Source organism: Parambassis ranga, chromosome 5, assembly GCF_900634625.1.
Source record: "Parambassis ranga chromosome 5, fParRan2.1, whole genome shotgun sequence".
Taxonomy (NCBI): domain Eukaryota; kingdom Metazoa; phylum Chordata; class Actinopteri; family Ambassidae; genus Parambassis; species Parambassis ranga.
In genome coordinates, this window is record NC_041026.1 from 8,732,567 (window position 1) to 8,749,360 (window position 16,794).

Below are 16,794 nucleotides of genomic sequence, written 5' to 3' on the forward strand. Positions count from 1 at the left end.
ACAGTCAGAGCAAGAGTTAAATAGAATAAAACAGAACATAGTACAGTGAAATAAAAGATAAGAGGAATTATGTACAAGCATTGCACACCAGCATAGATGGATTATTGCACATATAAGTTATTGGACATGTGTTGAAGGCTCCTCTGAGTGCTGATGACAGTGTGCAGAGGATGACTGTTGAAGAAGTTGTTCAGCCTGTTTGCTTTCTCCACTGTCCCCCCTGCTGTTGTGGCCTTTGATCTATAGCCTGTGATGGTGTTGACACCATCTCAGACCTCCTTCATGTGTCTCTCACTCAGTTTCTTTTCCACCTTCCTCCTGTAGGTGTCCTTTTCACATCCAGGGGGAGCTGGAGCTTATCTCAGCTATAAGTGGCTGAGATTTGGGGATGTTGTAATCAATGACTTGATACAGTTTGGAGGTCTGATTGACTTTTCATGATATAAGTAGTGAAGTCTGGGTTTGGATGCCCCCTTTACTCCAGTTTATACAGTGTGTTTGATGAGCAAACATCAAATCACATGTTGACATGTGGTTTACCAGCATTACAGCCACAAGATAGAGGGGCGGGTAGATGTGTCTGAACAATAATTGGTCAGTGATGTAAATATAAAACAGTCCTCGCTGAGACAGAGACACCAGAGACGAGCTCTCACTGAGCCACCATGAGGACCTTTTGTGTTGCTGTGATCGTGTTGAGTCTCCTTTCAGTGGGTCAGCCTGCGCCCCTGACCTGTGAGACGCTGATGAAGCCGCGGGACACTGAAGGCCCTGATGTAAGTCTTTCAACACATCTATGACTTACACTGTAATAATCAAACTGCCTTACAGTGTTGTGTCACGTTCCTGTTTTAGCTGACTGGGAGGTGGTTCTTACTAGCTCTGTCTGCAGAGCACTGTATTACAACAACACTGCTAGATGTTCTTCTCAGGCCCATTTTTGTGTTTGACATTACCTCCATGGATGCTTCGAATGTCTACAACAGCAGCATAAAAATCACAATGTAAGATCTTTTTAATATAAATTAATAGCATGATAAAAATACAAGGTTTTGCATAAACAGTTTTTGTGCATGACTTCACAGAGACGGACACTGCTTTGAAGAATCTAAGATGTTTTTCTATAAGGACAACCAAATGTTTGAAGTTGACAGTAACAGTAAGGGTTTTGTTTCTCTTATAAAGTGTACAATATGCTTATTAACATACACATATCTACATTGAGAGGTGACAGATTTCAATTAAACACTTTTATTTCTAACAGATACTGCACTGGGCAATGCATCTTTGTTTCTGTACAGTGGATGTCCCGACTGCATTGTTGTAAAGAGGACCGATATGATTAAAGCTCTTATACTCATCAGTAAGGAGAGAAGTTAAATAATTATAAATGCAAATTTAGTGAGATTGCTACGGAAGCGCTGAACTGCCACAGTAGAAAAAAAAATTAATCACTATCACGTTATAACGACATATTATCTCGTTATAACGTCAAACCGTATCTCGTTATAACGTGATAAGACGCTATCTCGTTATAACGTGATAAGGTGCTATCTCGTTATAACGTGATATTATCTCGTTATAACGAGATAACGTGATATTATCTCGTTATAACGAGATACATTTTATTGCTGTAATAAAAAATGAACTGTTTATAAGTAGCCTAACCTAACCGGTTTGCTGCTCACATCGGAAAATGACACATTTACAAGATTTAATTAAGTTCTATTTCATGCTTGGATTAAGCCATGGGGAGATTCTGTCCTTACTGCGCACAGTGGACGATACTGTGATCAGTATGCGGACACTCAGAAGGTTTTTAAAATGCATGGGACTGTTCAGAAGAAAGAATGAGACCGACCCTCTGGAGGTAGCTTCATTTCTCATCGATCAGCTGGAAGGACACAGAAGGCTCGATGGGTACAAACTGCATCACCTTCGCCTTCCTTCTCGTTATAACGACATAATATCACGTTATAACGAGATAAGGTTTTACGTTATAACGAGATACGGTTTGACGTTATAACGAGATAATATGTCGTTATAACGTGATAGCATTTGACGTTATAACGAGATAGTGATTAAATTTTTTTTTCTACTGTGGCAGTTCAGCGCTTCCGTAGATTGCAGCCGTGCAGGGGAAAAAAGATATATTATGTGTCGTCTCGTCACCAGGTAGGAGAAAGGTCGTCACTGCTGCAGAGCTGGCGGAGTTCGAGACGCAGGCCAGGTGTCTTGGATGGTCCAAACCGCAGGTCTTAAGAGCAGAACACGGTGAGGTTTCAGTAGAGGCACCTGCCATCAGTGGTGGAATGTAACTAAGTATTTGTACTTTGTTACTGTACTTAAGTACATTTTTAGGTATCTATACTTTATTTTTAGAGTTTTACTCCATTACATTTCTACAGTGTTTGTTGTTACTCATTTTCTGAACACAGTTTTTCTAAAATGTTGCCTCGATCTACATAAATATGGATTGTGTTGTTACCTCAGAAGTTTAAACCAATCAGGTGGCTCCATCAGCTCCAGTGATAGCAGAGCTGGTGTTTGGCAGCAGCACAGCAGTCGATAGACTGTCTCTGGCCTCCTGTCCTCTGCAGCTAACCATTGAACATAGATCCAGAGTCAACCTCCTTGGAACTGAGCCACCAGGGGGCGTATTTTAAAGATCTGTTTAAATTTAGAGAGCCTTAAAAAATGATTAATAGATATACCAGGGCATTCTGTGTCAGCCTCACAGAGAAGACCTGCTGGCAGGGATTTATATATTTTGCTGGCTAACTGTACTTTTACTGAAGTACCAAGCTTCAGTCCTTCCTCCACCAGCTGCCACCATGCAGCAGCACCACGATTCATTTATTACATTCTGTGGTATTCTTCTACGTCAGGTAGTGAACAGTTCAAAGCATTAATCTCAAAAAGTGGCTTTTTTAAATAGAAAATACCCCACATGATCGATGTATTTAAGTTACTATTAAGATGTAAATATGTCCAAAACTGTTTTCAAATTCTCACACTTCCTGACAGTGTCATTTCTAACCTCCATGTCCAGCTTCAGAAAACTGCAGGTCATACCATGACATCCCTAGACAAGAAGATGAAGCCATCATGCAGAGGATCCATCGCAAGGTGTCTGAAAAGGCAACAAGTATGCGTGAAAAAATAATGAAATGTTTCATCGAATTTTGGGTTTTTGTCTACAATACCGTTTCTTAAAAGTAAAGTGTTTTAAGTGACTACAGTGTAGTTTTGTGCACACCTGGGTGTGTACAAGTCCATTTGAATATTTCGTATTTCTGCCATGTTGAATGTTCTGTGTGACTCTACACCAGCGGACCGAGTTTCGGGTCTTACTGTTGACACACAGCTGGTGTAGTGTTTGGCATCCTCCCTCTAAATTCACAGTCAGCTGTGTACACTCGTTTTTTTCTCATTTTTTTTTCTTTTTACCTGAAATGTGGTTTATAGCTTTATAAAACAAAATCTATGATGTGATGTACTGTGTGCCAGCTAGTCCACCCAAAGAGAAAGACTGAAGAGTCTGAATCTGCTGGTTGGGATGAGACTTGTCACCATGGAAACAACAAAAGTGATGGAAAAGCTTGTTGTAGTTGGGAGAAGAAGAGCTCGATTTGGGGGCTGGCAGTGAAGGAAGCAGGAAGATTGTGCAGTTGGAGCCAGCCCCTAGAGGCCGTATGGAGGAACTGCAGGTTCAGAATAGGCTGCCATGGTGTTAATCAAACACGCTTGTCCATTCTTTGCAAACTGTTGTGCTTAACTTTAAAACTATTCAGTTAACTTGGAATTATATTGAGAAGGTCAATCTCTCCTGCATTATGTCAGTGTGAGCAACCAAAAAACATTGTAATAATGGCATTAAAGCAACATTACTATCACTGTCATTATTGTTGTTGCAATGTGTGAGTATTATTGTATGAGCATGAATGTGCACGACACCTCCTTATACACCACAAGTCTTTGTTCGGACCTCCTGCTCAGTGTCATGCCTAATTAGGGGGTGGGATGGGGGGGGGGGGGGCTTGATAGGTCAGCTGTTATTGCAGGCACCATAAATTGAATCTAACCTGGGCTCCTTTCCAGTCTAAAGAAAGAGGCAATTCTAGGATCTTCTGGGGCATTGACTGAATAAAAATGTAGAGCACACTAACAAGTGAGTCTGCAATAGCTTTATTGCCCTCTGGTGGCTGGCTGCTGTATAGGTCATAAACCCCAACTCCTTACAGACAGATACAGACCCAACTAAAGGATGTAGTTATGTCAAAGATGGAGCACCCAAGCAACTTCATCTTCTTTGACTGTCATTGTCAGTCAGGTGGGGCCCAGTCCGCTTTTGACCTACTTTTGACCAGGAGTCACCGGTTCGAATCCACCTCTTGCCATCGTTGCTTTATTGTAGTAAAGTGCTTTATGACTGCTGCAAATGGTAGGCTATGTTGATGTGAGATAAAAACGTCCCCTGTGGGATTAATAAAATATGCGTATTGTAAATATCTGGATCCTTTTTCCTCCAGGAGGGGGCAGTATTTGGTAACCTGTTCTGGTTCATTCCATTTAACAGCCATAAAAAACCTCCAGGTGGCTCTAACATTTACCCATACCACTCCTCATTCAGCAGCACATGCTATTTTCTCAGCAGCATGATTGGCATAGACTTCACAGAATTTTAAGATTAGAAATTGCAGCTTGTGGATATTTATCTGAGGCTAATATGTATTTTAAGTTAAAGGGTTAGATGCTTTAGCATCTATTGTTGGCGGACGGAGGAGGTCCTGATGTGGCTCCTCACGAAAAGGAAAAGGGGACAGCTTTCTAAACTATGAAATGAACAAATGAAACATCACAAATGAGCACAGTCTGTCTCTCTCTCACTGTTTATGGGTCAGTGATGTGTTGTGGTTGACTGACTGACTGACTGTGTCTGCTGCCCCTGACCTGCCCTGAAGACCAGATCTCCATCAGAGGAGCTAAAACCTTCACTTCAGGAAAGACAAGAAGGCAGAACAGCTGGAAAAGTATTGTACACAATAATCAGAGGACATCTGTAATACAATCTCTTTTCACTGTACTCTCCAGCCTCTGACTGCAGTCATCATGCACCGTGACAGCAGCAAGGAGACCCTGGAACTGAACCACAGCTTCACTGAGACACACACTGATTGTTTGGGTTCTGGGCAGGTTCCCTTAACACAGTGGTCCCCAACCACCGGGCCGGGGACCGGTACCGGTCCGTGGGTCATTTGGTACCGGGCCGCACAGAAAGACTGAGCAAAACATATATTATTCATTATCTGAGTCTGACAGCTATTTCATTTATAAATCGATCAGATTCATCCGCCTGTGCCTTTAAGCACCTGCCCAGACGCTTGTCTCGGTCACGGGATACGGAACCCCAAAATTAAACCCACAAGCAGCAAAAATAAATAAAAAACAAACGTCTTTGGAGAGCTTCTTCGGAAAGGAAAAGGCCTAACGAGGAGACAGAAGAAGAGGAGCCTACCCCTTCAAAGAAAAAGAAACCTGCATTTAAAAGACTATATCAGGAGTCCTATTTAAAATACGGATTTATTGCAACAGGTGATTCTCACACACCAAGTCCGCTCTGAGTGACATGTGGCGACAGACTCGCAAATGAGGCAACGAAGCCTTCAAAACTGCGAGACCGAGCACCCTGCATTAAAAGACAAGCCATGGAAGAAAACATGAACAAGAACGACTGAAGCAATTAATGACGGCCAAAACAAAATTACGGAGTGGACTGGACATAAGAAACACACTTCGGGTGTCATGTCTCCCATTATCCCCAGATGGGACCGCCTCATTGCTGAGAAAGCTCAAAGGCTCCCACTAATTAAGCATAAGAGTAAGAGTCTGTTTATGCACTTTGTTTTTTTTTTTTTTTTTTTTTTTTTTTCTGTGCCGGTCCGTGAAAGTATTGTTTTACATGATACCGGTCCGTGGTGCAAAAAAGGTTGGGGACCGCTGCCTTAACAGGAGGATGGAGCTGCACAAAAAGGATGAAGACACAATGAAGAGGTGGAGGTTTTACAGGAGGAGAACAGGGTGCTGAGGAAACCTTACTTCTAGAAGAAGCCGCTGCGTTTCATTGAAGCAGTGATGAGTCAGGATTCTGTGGTGACAACAAAGCAGATGCTCATACCTACATTTTGACACATTAGGTTTTGAGCTGAGTATTTCTGCAGCTGCAGCAGCCTCTTCACACTGGCAGCCATTACTCAGCTGTGAACATGTTATTTAAAGTCCAACCTGAACAGGTAAATGTCACCATTTGTTGTTTTTCTGACTCACATAATTACTGTAAATTAGGCTTGTCTGCCCCCTTGTGGCTATAATGAGATACTACCGTATGTGCAGGGCAGAGCAGCCAGGTGTATCAGGGTGTTTGACCCCACCTGTCATCCATTCATCCATCTTCTGAGCCCAATTTGTCCTGAAGTACACCATCATAATAATCATAATAATAATTTTCATATCTTTGCAATAAATAAAGGTTTGAAGTTGTCAATTTGAAACATTTCTGATATTTTTGAAACTTTGACTAAACTTTGGTTTGATTGAACCAAAAGTCAATAAGGTTTGTTTACATCAATATGTGTGAGCAGTGAAGTAATCGCTTGTTTGTGCAGGCTGCAGCAGATTTGCTGTAGTACTGATAAAGTCCATTTTGACACATACGTCCACCCATGCATTTACTGACCCATACAGGGTTACAGGGGGAGCTGGAGCTTATCTCAGCTATCAGTGGCCGAGAGGTGAGGATGTTGTAATCAATGACTTGATACAGTTTGGAGGTCTGATTGATTTTTTGAGATATAGCCTAAGTAGTGAAGTCTGGGTTTGGATGCCCCCTTTTCTCCAGTTTATACGGTGTGTTTGCAAAGCAGTGTGTTTGACGAGCAAACATCAAATCAGGGTTGACATGTGGTTTACCAGCATTACAGCCACAAGATAGAGGGGCGGGTAGATGTGTCTGAACAATAATTGGTCAGTGATGTAAATATAAAACAGTCCTCGCTGAGACAGAGACACCAGAGACGAGCTCTCGCTGAGCCACCATGAGGACCTTTTGTGTTGCTGTGATCGTGTTGAGTCTCCTTTCAGTGGGTCAGCCTGCGCCCCTGACCTGTGAGACACTGATGAAGCCGCGGGACACTGAAGGCCCTGATGTAAGTCTTTCAACACATCTATGACTTACACTGTAATAATCAAACTGCCTTACAGTGTCGTGTCACGTTCCTGTTTTAGCTGACTGGGAGGTGGTTCTTTCTAGCTCTGTCTGCAGAGCACTGTATTGCACCGACACTGCTAGATGTTCTTCTCAGGCCCAGTTTTGTCTTTGACGTTACCTCCATGGATGCTCCGAATGTCTACAACAGCAGCATAAAAATCACAATGTAAGATCTTTTTAATATAAATTAACAGCATGATAAAAATACAAGGTTTTGCATAAACAGAGTTGTTGTGCATGACTTCACAGAGACGGACACTGCTTAGAACAATCTGAGATGTTTTTCTATAAGGACAACCAAATGTTTGAAGTTGACAGTAACAGTAAGGGTTTTGTTTCTCTTATAAAGTGTACAATATGCTTATTAACATGCACATATCTACATTGAGAGGTGACAGATTTCAATTAAACACTTTTATTTCTAATAGATGCTGCACTGGGCAAAGCAGATGTGTTTCTGTACAGTGGATGTCCCGACTGCATTGTTGTAAAGGGGACAGATATCATTGACACTCTTATGCTCATCAGTAAGGAGAGAAGTTAAATAAATATAAATGCCAATTTAGTGAGATTGCAGCCGTGCAGGGGAAAAAAGATATATTACGTGTCGTCTCTTCACCAGGTAGGAGAAAGGTCGTCACTGCTGCAGAGCTGGCGGAGTTCGAGACGCAGGCCAGGTGTCTTGGATGGTCCACACCGCAGGTCTTCAAAGCAGAACACGGTGAGGTTTCAGTAGAGGCACCTGCCATCAGTGGTGGAATGTAACTAAGTATTTGTACTTTGTTACTGCACTTAAGTACATTTTTAGGTATCTATAGTTTATTTTTAGAGTTTTACTCCATCACATTTCTACAGTGTTTGTTGTTACTCATTTTCTGAACACAGTTTTTCTAAAACGTTGCCTCGATCTACATGAATATCTATTGTGTTGTTATCTCAGAAGTTTAAACCAATCAGGTGGCTCAGTCAGCTCCAGTGATAGCAGAGCTGGTGTTTGGCAGCACCAGCACAGCAGTCGATAGACTGTCTCTGGCCTCCTGTCCTCTGCAGCTAACCATTGAACATAGATCCAGAGTCAACCTCCTTGAAACTGAGCCACCAGGGGGCGTATTTTATAGATCTGTTTACATTCTCATACTTCCTGACAGTGTCATTTCATTTTTCTAACCTCCATGTCCAGCTTTGGAAAACTGCAAGGTAGCCGATGACGTCTCTGATGAAGAAACTTTAACCATCATGCAGAGCATCTATCCCAAGATGTATGACAGGGTAATAAGTATGCATGACAAAATAATCAACTGTATCGCCAACTTAGTCGTTTCTTTCTTCAATTCCTTTTTTTAAAAGTAAAGTGTTTTAAGTGACTACAGTGTATTTTTGTGCACACCTGGGTGTGTACAAGTCTGTTTTAATATTTCCTTCTGCGATGTTGAATGTTCTGTGTGACTCTACACCTGAGGACCGAGTTTCAGGTCTTACTGTTGACACACAGCAGGTGTAGTGTTTGGCATCCTCCCTCTAATTTTTTTTCTCACTTTTTTTCTTTTTACCTGAAATGTGGTTTATAGCTTTATAAAACAAAATTATGATGTGATGTATTGTGTGCCAGCACAGTACACTGTGCACTGAAGCGTCTGAATCTGCTGGTTGGGATGAGACTTGTTACCATGGAAACAACTAAAGTGATGGAAAAGCTTGTTGTAGTTGGGAGAAGAAGAGCAGAAAATTCATTTCTGCTGTGAATGTGGGACTATGGGGATTAACTTGCTTTTGGAGTCAGCTCCTAGAGGCCGTTGGTGGAACTGCAGGTTCAGAATAGGCTTCATTTCATGCTGCATGTTGGACTTTGTCCCGGGCTCACTGAACTGCCTGGTGTTAATCAAACACACTTGTCCATTCTTTGCAAACTGTTGTGCTTATAACTTTAAAACTAATCAGTTAACTTAGAGTTATATTGAAAAGATGATGGTTTGAGTTTCTGCTGATGTTATCTGGTCAGAAGGTCAATCACTTCTGCATTATGTCAGTGTGAGCAACCAAAAAGAAATGGCATTAAAGCAAAATTATTATTTCTGTCATTATTGTTGTTGCAGATGAAAAAAATAAAATACACATAACACAGCAACATTTTCTGACATTTTAGAGCATGCAATTATTATTAAAGTGGAATTTCATGAGAATGTGTTGATATCTGTGTAACTATCACAGAGATTTAATCAGCTCCATGTGCAGATACAGATGTCAGTTTGAGGAAGTCCCTTAGTTTAGACATGGCATGTTAACCTTTGATGAAAGCCACAAAAGTGAAATGTTTGCAGTGATCTCAGATCCTTATTTGACTTTTTCTGTGCATGTCAGAAAACATGGTCACATTTATCACCCTCATTTGCATAAATGCAATTTACACAACAGAGATGTTACATTTGTAACATTCATAGAACATAAAGAAAATTCAGCAAACTTTATTGCAGCTGCAGGTCTGCACAAGCTGAAAGATTGTTGTTTGAACTCAGAGTGAGGTAGTTGTAGAGGAAAAGCAACTTCCTCCTCACCTCTAATAGACACACATTGTATGAAGCACAGCTTAGCTCTATGGTCGACATAAATGCCAAACTACAGTGACTGAAAGTTATGACAGCAGATTTACCCAATACAAAGATGCACACAAGAATTCACTCATTGTTGGTCATGCTGATATTGTTGCTGCTGTGACAGGCGTCAGTTGTCTGACTTGTCTGTGATCCTTGACTTTCTGCTGCACAGGACATGCACCGTTTCCAGATCTTCAGATAGGCTGTCCTGATTTTTTGTATTTTGAAAGCATAAACAACAGGGTTGACAGCTGAGTTAGCATGAGAGAGCAGAATGCCAACATAGAAAGCAAACGCTGGTATTTTATGCCCAACAATGTAACAAATGCAGTTCATGATATGGAGAGGGAGCCAGGACAGTGCAAACAGAACCAAGACCAGGAACAGAGATCCTGCCAGCTGCTTCTCTTTCCTCAGGTAGTTTACAGACTGTTTCTGGGCGCCGCTGCCTGGTTTATCTCGAAGGCTTCCTCGAATGGTACAGAAGATGCAGCTGTATAACACAGCCATGACCAACAGCGGAATAAAGGTGCAGAGAAAAAAACTGAAGTAGACCAGGTATGACCAGGGGATCACAGCAATGAACTGACAGACAAATGTGGAATTGACTGAGGTATCAGGGCTGTGCCATCCAAACATGGGAGCAAAACTCAGAGGAATCGCAACAAGCCAACATGCTGCTACCACAAGGCAAGAATGTCTCTGTGTTACAGTCCTTTTGTACCTATAAGAACGAGTAAACAAGAAGACATGAATTTTGTGTACTTAGCATGACATTGTATCTCAGAGTGAAGAACCTTACCTGAGAGGGATATAGACTCGGAGGTAGCGGTCCACTGCGATAGCTAGCAGAGTCAGAACTGAAACGAGGGTCAGCAGGATGACCACACAGCTGATGAAGAGACAGGTGTAGAATGAAGTCTCCACTCGTCCGTCAACGATCACAGCCAGCGGTATGGCCACACAGCCAACCATGAAGTCAGCCACAGCCAGAGAGCCGATCAGACAGAAAGTCGGTTGCTGAATGCTTTTACTGGTCCACAGTGCTAGAATTACCAGCATGTTACCCAGACAGCAGCTGACAGCAATGAGCACTTCCACCAGGGTGTAAATCACTTCTCCCACATCCATCCTGCTTCTAACTAATCAGCCGAGGTCTGAGTCTGAACATGGACAAGCTGTGTGACCCTGTGAGGAAGTATTTGCTTTTTAGCATCTACAAAAAAAAAAAAAAAAAAAAAAAAAAAAAAAAACTTCCCTACATGCTGTGGCTTAGAAGAAAACCAAGCGGAACAAAAAACCCACAAAAACCACATCCTTAATGAAAATACATCTCGAACCCATCTGCACTGAATTAGCCCGGACCTGTGCATGTAATGGTAGCTATGAGAATGGTGTGAAATAAATTTCCGCTTGTGGAAGTGGAGGTGCACACATTAACCTCTCCGAAATATCAACACAAAAACTGTGCACATTGAACTGACAATAAAACACCCCTAATAAAGCTGTGTCCTCTTGTCAGCAGTTGGAATAACACATACAACATGAACCTGTGAGAAGTGTTACATATAACAAGTCTGGCTCTATATTAGCAAGTAAATTGGGGGGTTGGGGTGGGGGGGCTTGGTCAGCTGTTATTTCAGACACGCCATAAACTGAATCCAACCTGGGCTCCAATCCAGTCTATGGAAAGAGGCAATTCTAGTATTTTCTGGGGCATTCACGATGTGAAATAGCTTGATCGCCCCCTGGTGGGTGGCTGCTGTATAGGTCATAAACCCCAACTCCTCCATGTTAGTGAAAGGAATACAGACCCAACTAAAGGATGTAGTAATGTCAAAGATGGAGCACCCACCCAAGCAGCTTCATCTTCTTTGGCTGTCATTGTCAGTCAAGTGGGACCCAGTTAAGGAGGTATCCTACAGTCAATGCAAACGATGTGCGTTGTCACTGTTTAAAGTCACTCATGCTGACATAGGTGTCGCTGTCACTACTTATTGTTATGTCAGTCTTTTCGAAGGTAAGAATCTCCAACAAAAGAGGAGCTTTAATTAAAATAAAGCCAAGAATCTCTCAAAAATGACAAAAGACGAAACACGAAAAACAAAACAAAAAGGCCAAAGTACAAACAAAAGAGTGATGAAAAAACAAGGGGAGCACAAGACGTAAATACATAAGAGATAACAAAACATGGGCGAGAAAATTAGAGGTGGGGCAGGGAATCAAAATTGGAGGAAACACACCAGCTTTCTGTCCATTTTTGATTGTAGAGACTTTTGGCTCATCTTCAGGATGATGGACCAACATACCCAAACAAAAACATTTTCTCAGTCATCAAGTGTTATTATGTGGGAAAGTTTTATTTAATGTCGGTGTTTGCGCAGGTCTTTGCATTTTTGTTTGATGAGTTAATGAACGTGGTACTTTTGAAGGTTGACTTTCAGTTTAGTTGACATTGTACCATCTCAGACAGGGGTGGATGAATGCTGCAGAAACATGATTGGTCAATGACATCTATATAAAAACTGAGAGAAACCAGCACACTCTAAGACACGATGAGGACTTTGTGTGTTGCAGATGTTTTGCAGATGTTTAACCTCATGGTGTCAGCCTGCTCCGCTAACCTGTGAGAATTTACTAATACCAGCTGAAAGAGGTCCAGATGTAAGTCTCCTTCTCTTAGTTGTATTGATTTGATGGGTTAAACTTTTAGCCGAGAATACACTAGACAGCTTTGGTCTTTATTTCAGATTGCTGGCAGATGGTATGTTGTGGCTGTGTCCTCACAAAAATGCACACTTATGCCATTTTGGGCAACTTTTCTTACACCAAGTGCTCAAGTGGACATGAGCTCAACAGACAAACCAAACAACTACAAGGCTAAATAGGTGACAAATCAGATGAACTCTGCCTGAGTTCTTACTGCATCAACCATGACTAAAGAGACCTGTATGCTGCAGGAAACCCATTGGCCACACAGCAGAGTTACTATAAATAATATCCATTCCCCTATACAGTGCGTTACATAAAAGCAGCTCATTGAAAGAAACACTTTGAACTAAAGCCATCATGGTGTTTCAGTGTGTGAGTCATACAAAGTGCAGCAATGTGATCGTTTGATTGTTGACATATGACCAGAATGAAGTGCTGAGATGAAAAGCTATTCTTGTGCCCTGTAATAAGTCTTTCACTTCCCTGTAAAGTCTTTCATCTGTCATGTGCTCCACAGGTAGGAGAGTGACCATCACTGCTGCTGAGATGACAGAGTTTCAGACACAGTCAAGTTGCCTCACCTATGACAAAGTATCAGTCCTAAACACAGATCACAGTGAGAGTTAAAAGAACATTTTGTTCATGTTTAAAAATAAAAACAAGTACATAAGGACTTAAAGAGTAGAACATATCTTGTGATCTTTGACGATGAGACTTTAGAGAAGGTTGTAGCAGCACTAAGAAACACCTTCTCAGGGTTCTAAGACACGTGTTGCTGTCTCAGCTCATCATCTCTGTCCAATGCTGTGTGGGCGCCGCCATGTTTGTTATCATGTGAAACTATTTTGTGTAGGCACCGTGACGTCGAGCATGTTGGGCAAACACATGCGCAGTCAGGGAAAAACACAGACTTCGGGCCATATCTCCGCTTAAACTGTGTGATACTTTCACGAGGGGCAACAAAAATATCAAACATGTCAGAAATTCAACCAATCATCCGATCGCCATTCGCGCGGCGTTAATCACCTCTCTTGAGCCCCAGTACACTGTGCGATTAAAGACGCACGGCAAAGCTAAAATTCGGCCTGACCCAAAAAAATCGTACGACTCGAAATTTGGGTCAAAATCAGACCAAAAAACACACAGTGTATGCCCTGCTTAAGGCTACAGTAGATGGCTGGTACGTGTCGGCAAAACCACAAGACGAACTGGCACCGAGTGAGGGGAAGACACACATGATATCCACAGGGAAGGGAGAGACAATGAGGCACAGGTGAGACACATTAAGAAGGAGCAGGTAATCACCAGGAGGGGGAGGGAGCACACGGGGAAGAGGAAGACAAGACACATGAAACGACAGGGAGGTCAGTGATTTCAAAATAATGCAGGAACTACAAAATAAAAGCCCTGGCTCAGGCTGACCCCTTGACAGATGGACCAACATACCCAAACGAAAACATTTTCTCTGTCATCAAATGTTATTATGTGGGACAGTTTTATTTAATGTCGGTGTTTGCACAGGTCTTTGTATTTTTGTTTGATGAGTTAATGAACTTGGTGCTTTTGAAGGTTGACTTTCAGTTTAGTTGACATTGTACCATCTCAGACAGGGGTGGATGAATGCTGCAGAAACATGATTGGTCAGTGACATCTATATAAAAACTGAGAGAAACCAGCACACTCTAAGACACGATGAGGACTTTGTGTGTTGCTGTTGTTTTGCTGAGTTTAACCTCATGGTGTCAGCCTGCTCCGCTGACCTGTGAGAATTTACTGAAACCAGCTGAGAGAGGTCCAGATGTAAGTCTCCTTCTCTTAGTTGTATTGATTTGATGGGTTAAACTTTTAGCCGAGAATACACTAGACAGCTTTGGTCTTTATTTCAGATTGCTGGCAGATGGTATGTTGTGGCTTTGTCCTCACAAAAATGCACACTTATGCCAATTTGGACAACTTTTCTTACACCAAGTGCTCAAGTGGACATGAGCTCAACAGACAAACCAAACAACTACAAGGCTGATGTTTACATTAAATCGTAAGTCATCTTCTTCGTACTTCTAACAGTAGTTTATTTGTACATCATCACGCCCATGCATAGTTTTCCATTTTTAATTGTTTGCCATTGATAAATCCTTTGCAGGTATGGCCGCTGTAAAAACAGCAGCGCACCAGTTCTCTATGAGAACAGCACCATATATGATGCTGAAAACACAGGCAAGACAATAAACATTTAACTCATGCTTTTCCTCAGCCCCCTTCACAAGAAGACTCTTGACTAGCAAAGCCTGAGCCTGAATCTAAATACATTTAGACCCCCTGCTGTGACATTTTGATTGGCCTGATTCTTTTAAAAGGCTCATAACTGCTCTTTTTATGTTTCTTACAGTTGCTGAGAGTGCAAAGCTTGAGTTACTACAAACTGGGAGTCAAGACTGCGTCGTTTTAAAGGAGGGCGACTTCCTCAGTTCTGCACTGCTGCTCTGTAAGGATGAAATGAGAGACTAACTGCCAGGTTTATTTGACTAACTTGACCAGTTTATGTTCAACTAGAAGAGACTTCACCAGCACTGAATAGCTTTGTTGCTGAAACTACTTTGTGTTGCCAGTTAGAGTGGATAACTCTAATATACACAACAACAGAGCCCATCAATATTTTTGCAGTGATACAGTTTGCAGAGTATTAATGTGCAACATGGAGGATCAAGACTGATGTCCAACCTGGTGCTCATTCTGAGTTCTCACCGCATCAACCATGGCTAAAGGAACCTGTATGCTATGAACTAAAGCCATCATGGTGTTTCAGTGTGTGAGTCATACTAAGTGCAGCAAGTTTGATTGTTGACATATGACCAGAATGAAGTGCCGAGATGAAAAGCTATTCTTGCTCCCTGTAATAAGTCTTTCACTTCCCTGTGAAGTCTTTCATCTGTCATGTGCTCCACAGGTAGGAGAATGACCGTCACTGCTGCTGAGATGACAGAGTTTCAGACACAGTCAAGCTGCCTCACCTATGACAAAGTATCGGTCCTAAACACAGATCACGGTGAGAGTTAAAAGAACATTTTGTTCATGTTTAAAAATAAAAACAAGTACATAAGGACCTAAAGAGTAGAACATATCTTGTGAATGTATTTCCCTTCTTTGTTCTCTCTGCAGAACTTTCAAACTGCAAGTCAATGGAAGATGAAGACTTTGACGATGAGACTTCAGAGAAAGTTGTAGCAGCACTAAGAAACACCTTCTCAGGGTTCTTCCAGTGTGTCACAGACACTGTTCTTTACTATCCTTATACTGCTTATGAGTGGGCTAGGAACAAGTGGGCAAGTCTGTGGTGAAAACAATAAAATCGATGTGAAGGTTGAAAGATTTGTGAGTGTTATTATGAAATATGTGAGACGTTAATCAAACATGTGTAATGCCAAATTAAACTTGTGATTGTTTGTTTGTTTGCTGATCATTATCTGTGGCTGTTTCCCTGTGTGTGCAGGGGTTGGTGAACTGCTGTGGTTTCATGTTTGTTTGATGAGTAGACATGAAAGTTTACTGGAAATGATGCCATTTTAGGCTGACATTCAGCTGGCATTATTCAGTCTCTGAGGGATGAATACACAATAAACCACAATGACGACTGTGTTTGTTGTTGTTGTTGTTGTGTTTAGTTTAATGTCAGCATCACCATCCTCCATGTTGAGAAGAGGCTTTCCTGCTTAGGCTTCTTTCCTTGCGGCCTGAACCCTCACGTATGGACCTGATAGATATGTGCTGCACTGCTATGTAATAATGTTTATAGATCACACCCTGTATATCCATGCATGCCTGCATGAGGTTTTGCTCTGCAACAGCCAATACTGCTGCCTGCTTGGGCCATCGGTACCTGTCAGCTGCCTCCAGACTAGGCCTGCTAGGACTCCTTCGACCTGATGGCCTCCTGCAGCTGAGCTGTTCACCGGCAGGGTTGAGGACAGCCAACACTGACTTTAGAGTCAATCACTTGCACTTGTGGACACTCTAACATGGAATACGTTATGAATAGTCTGTGACTACCACAAACAAACAAACAAGACAGACAAACAAGAAGACACTGCACCCCCCCTACATATATATATATATATGTAGGGGGGATTTTGTGTATATATATATATGTAGGGGGGATTTTGTGTAGGGAGTTAATTTCCCCTCTGGGATAAATACAGTAATTCTATGTAGGGGGGATTTTCCAGTAGA

General features: G+C 41.9%; 4 protein-coding genes across 5 annotated transcripts; 3 read left to right on the forward strand and 1 right to left on the reverse strand.

Moving 5' to 3' along the window:
* The first annotated feature begins 615 nt into the window (after nucleotides 1-615).
* Nucleotides 616-3,902, forward strand: LOC114435595 (uncharacterized). The gene is made up of 6 exons (XM_028405392.1): nucleotides 616-776; nucleotides 856-1,004; nucleotides 1,086-1,159; nucleotides 1,265-1,363; nucleotides 2,176-2,274; nucleotides 3,053-3,902. The coding sequence occupies exons 1-6, from the start codon at nucleotides 666-668 to the stop codon at nucleotides 3,214-3,216; spliced, it is 696 nt and encodes a 231-aa protein (XP_028261193.1). The 5' UTR covers nucleotides 616-665; the 3' UTR covers nucleotides 3,217-3,902.
* Nucleotides 3,903-6,998: 3,096 nt separating this feature from the next.
* On the forward strand, nucleotides 6,999-9,392 carry LOC114435597 (uncharacterized). The gene is made up of 6 exons (XM_028405395.1): nucleotides 6,999-7,205; nucleotides 7,285-7,433; nucleotides 7,517-7,590; nucleotides 7,696-7,794; nucleotides 7,890-7,988; nucleotides 8,448-9,392. Exons 1-6 carry the CDS (start codon nucleotides 7,095-7,097, stop codon nucleotides 8,609-8,611), a joined length of 696 nt encoding a protein of 231 aa, XP_028261196.1. The 5' UTR covers nucleotides 6,999-7,094; the 3' UTR covers nucleotides 8,612-9,392.
* A 431-nt stretch (nucleotides 9,393-9,823) lies between these two features.
* Nucleotides 9,824-11,021, reverse strand: LOC114435590 (adenosine receptor A1-like). Its single transcript, XM_028405384.1, has 2 exons — nucleotides 10,661-11,021; nucleotides 9,824-10,582 (listed from the first exon to the last, which is right to left on the reverse strand). The coding sequence occupies exons 1-2, from the start codon at nucleotides 10,987-10,989 to the stop codon at nucleotides 9,940-9,942; spliced, it is 972 nt and encodes a 323-aa protein (XP_028261185.1). The 5' UTR covers nucleotides 10,990-11,021; the 3' UTR covers nucleotides 9,824-9,939.
* A 1,340-nt stretch (nucleotides 11,022-12,361) lies between these two features.
* Nucleotides 12,362-16,022, forward strand: LOC114435593 (uncharacterized). Of its 2 annotated transcripts, XM_028405391.1 has the most exons (7): nucleotides 12,362-12,522; nucleotides 12,609-12,737; nucleotides 14,586-14,605; nucleotides 14,711-14,784; nucleotides 14,957-15,052; nucleotides 15,515-15,613; nucleotides 15,727-16,022. In XM_028405391.1, the coding sequence occupies exons 1-7, from the start codon at nucleotides 12,436-12,438 to the stop codon at nucleotides 15,903-15,905; spliced, it is 684 nt and encodes a 227-aa protein (XP_028261192.1). In that variant the 5' UTR covers nucleotides 12,362-12,435; the 3' UTR covers nucleotides 15,906-16,022. The 2 variants fall into 2 exon arrangements, with proteins under 2 accessions (XP_028261192.1, XP_028261191.1); XM_028405390.1 differs by lacking the exons at nucleotides 12,362-12,522; nucleotides 12,609-12,737 and adding an exon at nucleotides 14,215-14,370 and having other exon boundaries at nucleotides 14,457-14,605.
* The last annotated feature ends 772 nt before the right edge of the window (nucleotides 16,023-16,794 follow it).

Coding starts and splice junctions, on each gene's coding strand:
- LOC114435590 (XM_028405384.1), bottom strand. CDS start 10,989: ATGGATGTGGGAGAAGTGATTTACACCCTGGTGGAAGTGCTCATTGCT. Junction 10,583..10,660: donor CGAGTCTATATCCCTCTCAG/GTAAGGTTCTTC, acceptor TCGTTCTTATAG/GTACAAAAGGACTGTAACAC.
- LOC114435593 (XM_028405390.1), top strand. CDS start 14,263: ATGAGGACTTTGTGTGTTGCTGTTGTTTTGCTGAGTTTAACCTCATGG. Junction 14,785..14,956: donor ATATGATGCTGAAAACACAG/GCAAGACAATAA, acceptor TGTTTCTTACAG/TTGCTGAGAGTGCAAAGCTT. Junction 15,053..15,514: donor CAGTTCTGCACTGCTGCTCT/GTAAGGATGAAA, acceptor TGTGCTCCACAG/GTAGGAGAATGACCGTCACT.
- LOC114435597 (XM_028405395.1), top strand. CDS start 7,095: ATGAGGACCTTTTGTGTTGCTGTGATCGTGTTGAGTCTCCTTTCAGTG. Junction 7,591..7,695: donor GTTTGAAGTTGACAGTAACA/GTAAGGGTTTTG, acceptor TATTTCTAATAG/ATGCTGCACTGGGCAAAGCA. Junction 7,795..7,889: donor TGACACTCTTATGCTCATCA/GTAAGGAGAGAA, acceptor TCTCTTCACCAG/GTAGGAGAAAGGTCGTCACT.
- LOC114435595 (XM_028405392.1), top strand. CDS start 666: ATGAGGACCTTTTGTGTTGCTGTGATCGTGTTGAGTCTCCTTTCAGTG. Junction 1,160..1,264: donor GTTTGAAGTTGACAGTAACA/GTAAGGGTTTTG, acceptor TATTTCTAACAG/ATACTGCACTGGGCAATGCA. Junction 1,364..2,175: donor TAAAGCTCTTATACTCATCA/GTAAGGAGAGAA, acceptor TCTCGTCACCAG/GTAGGAGAAAGGTCGTCACT.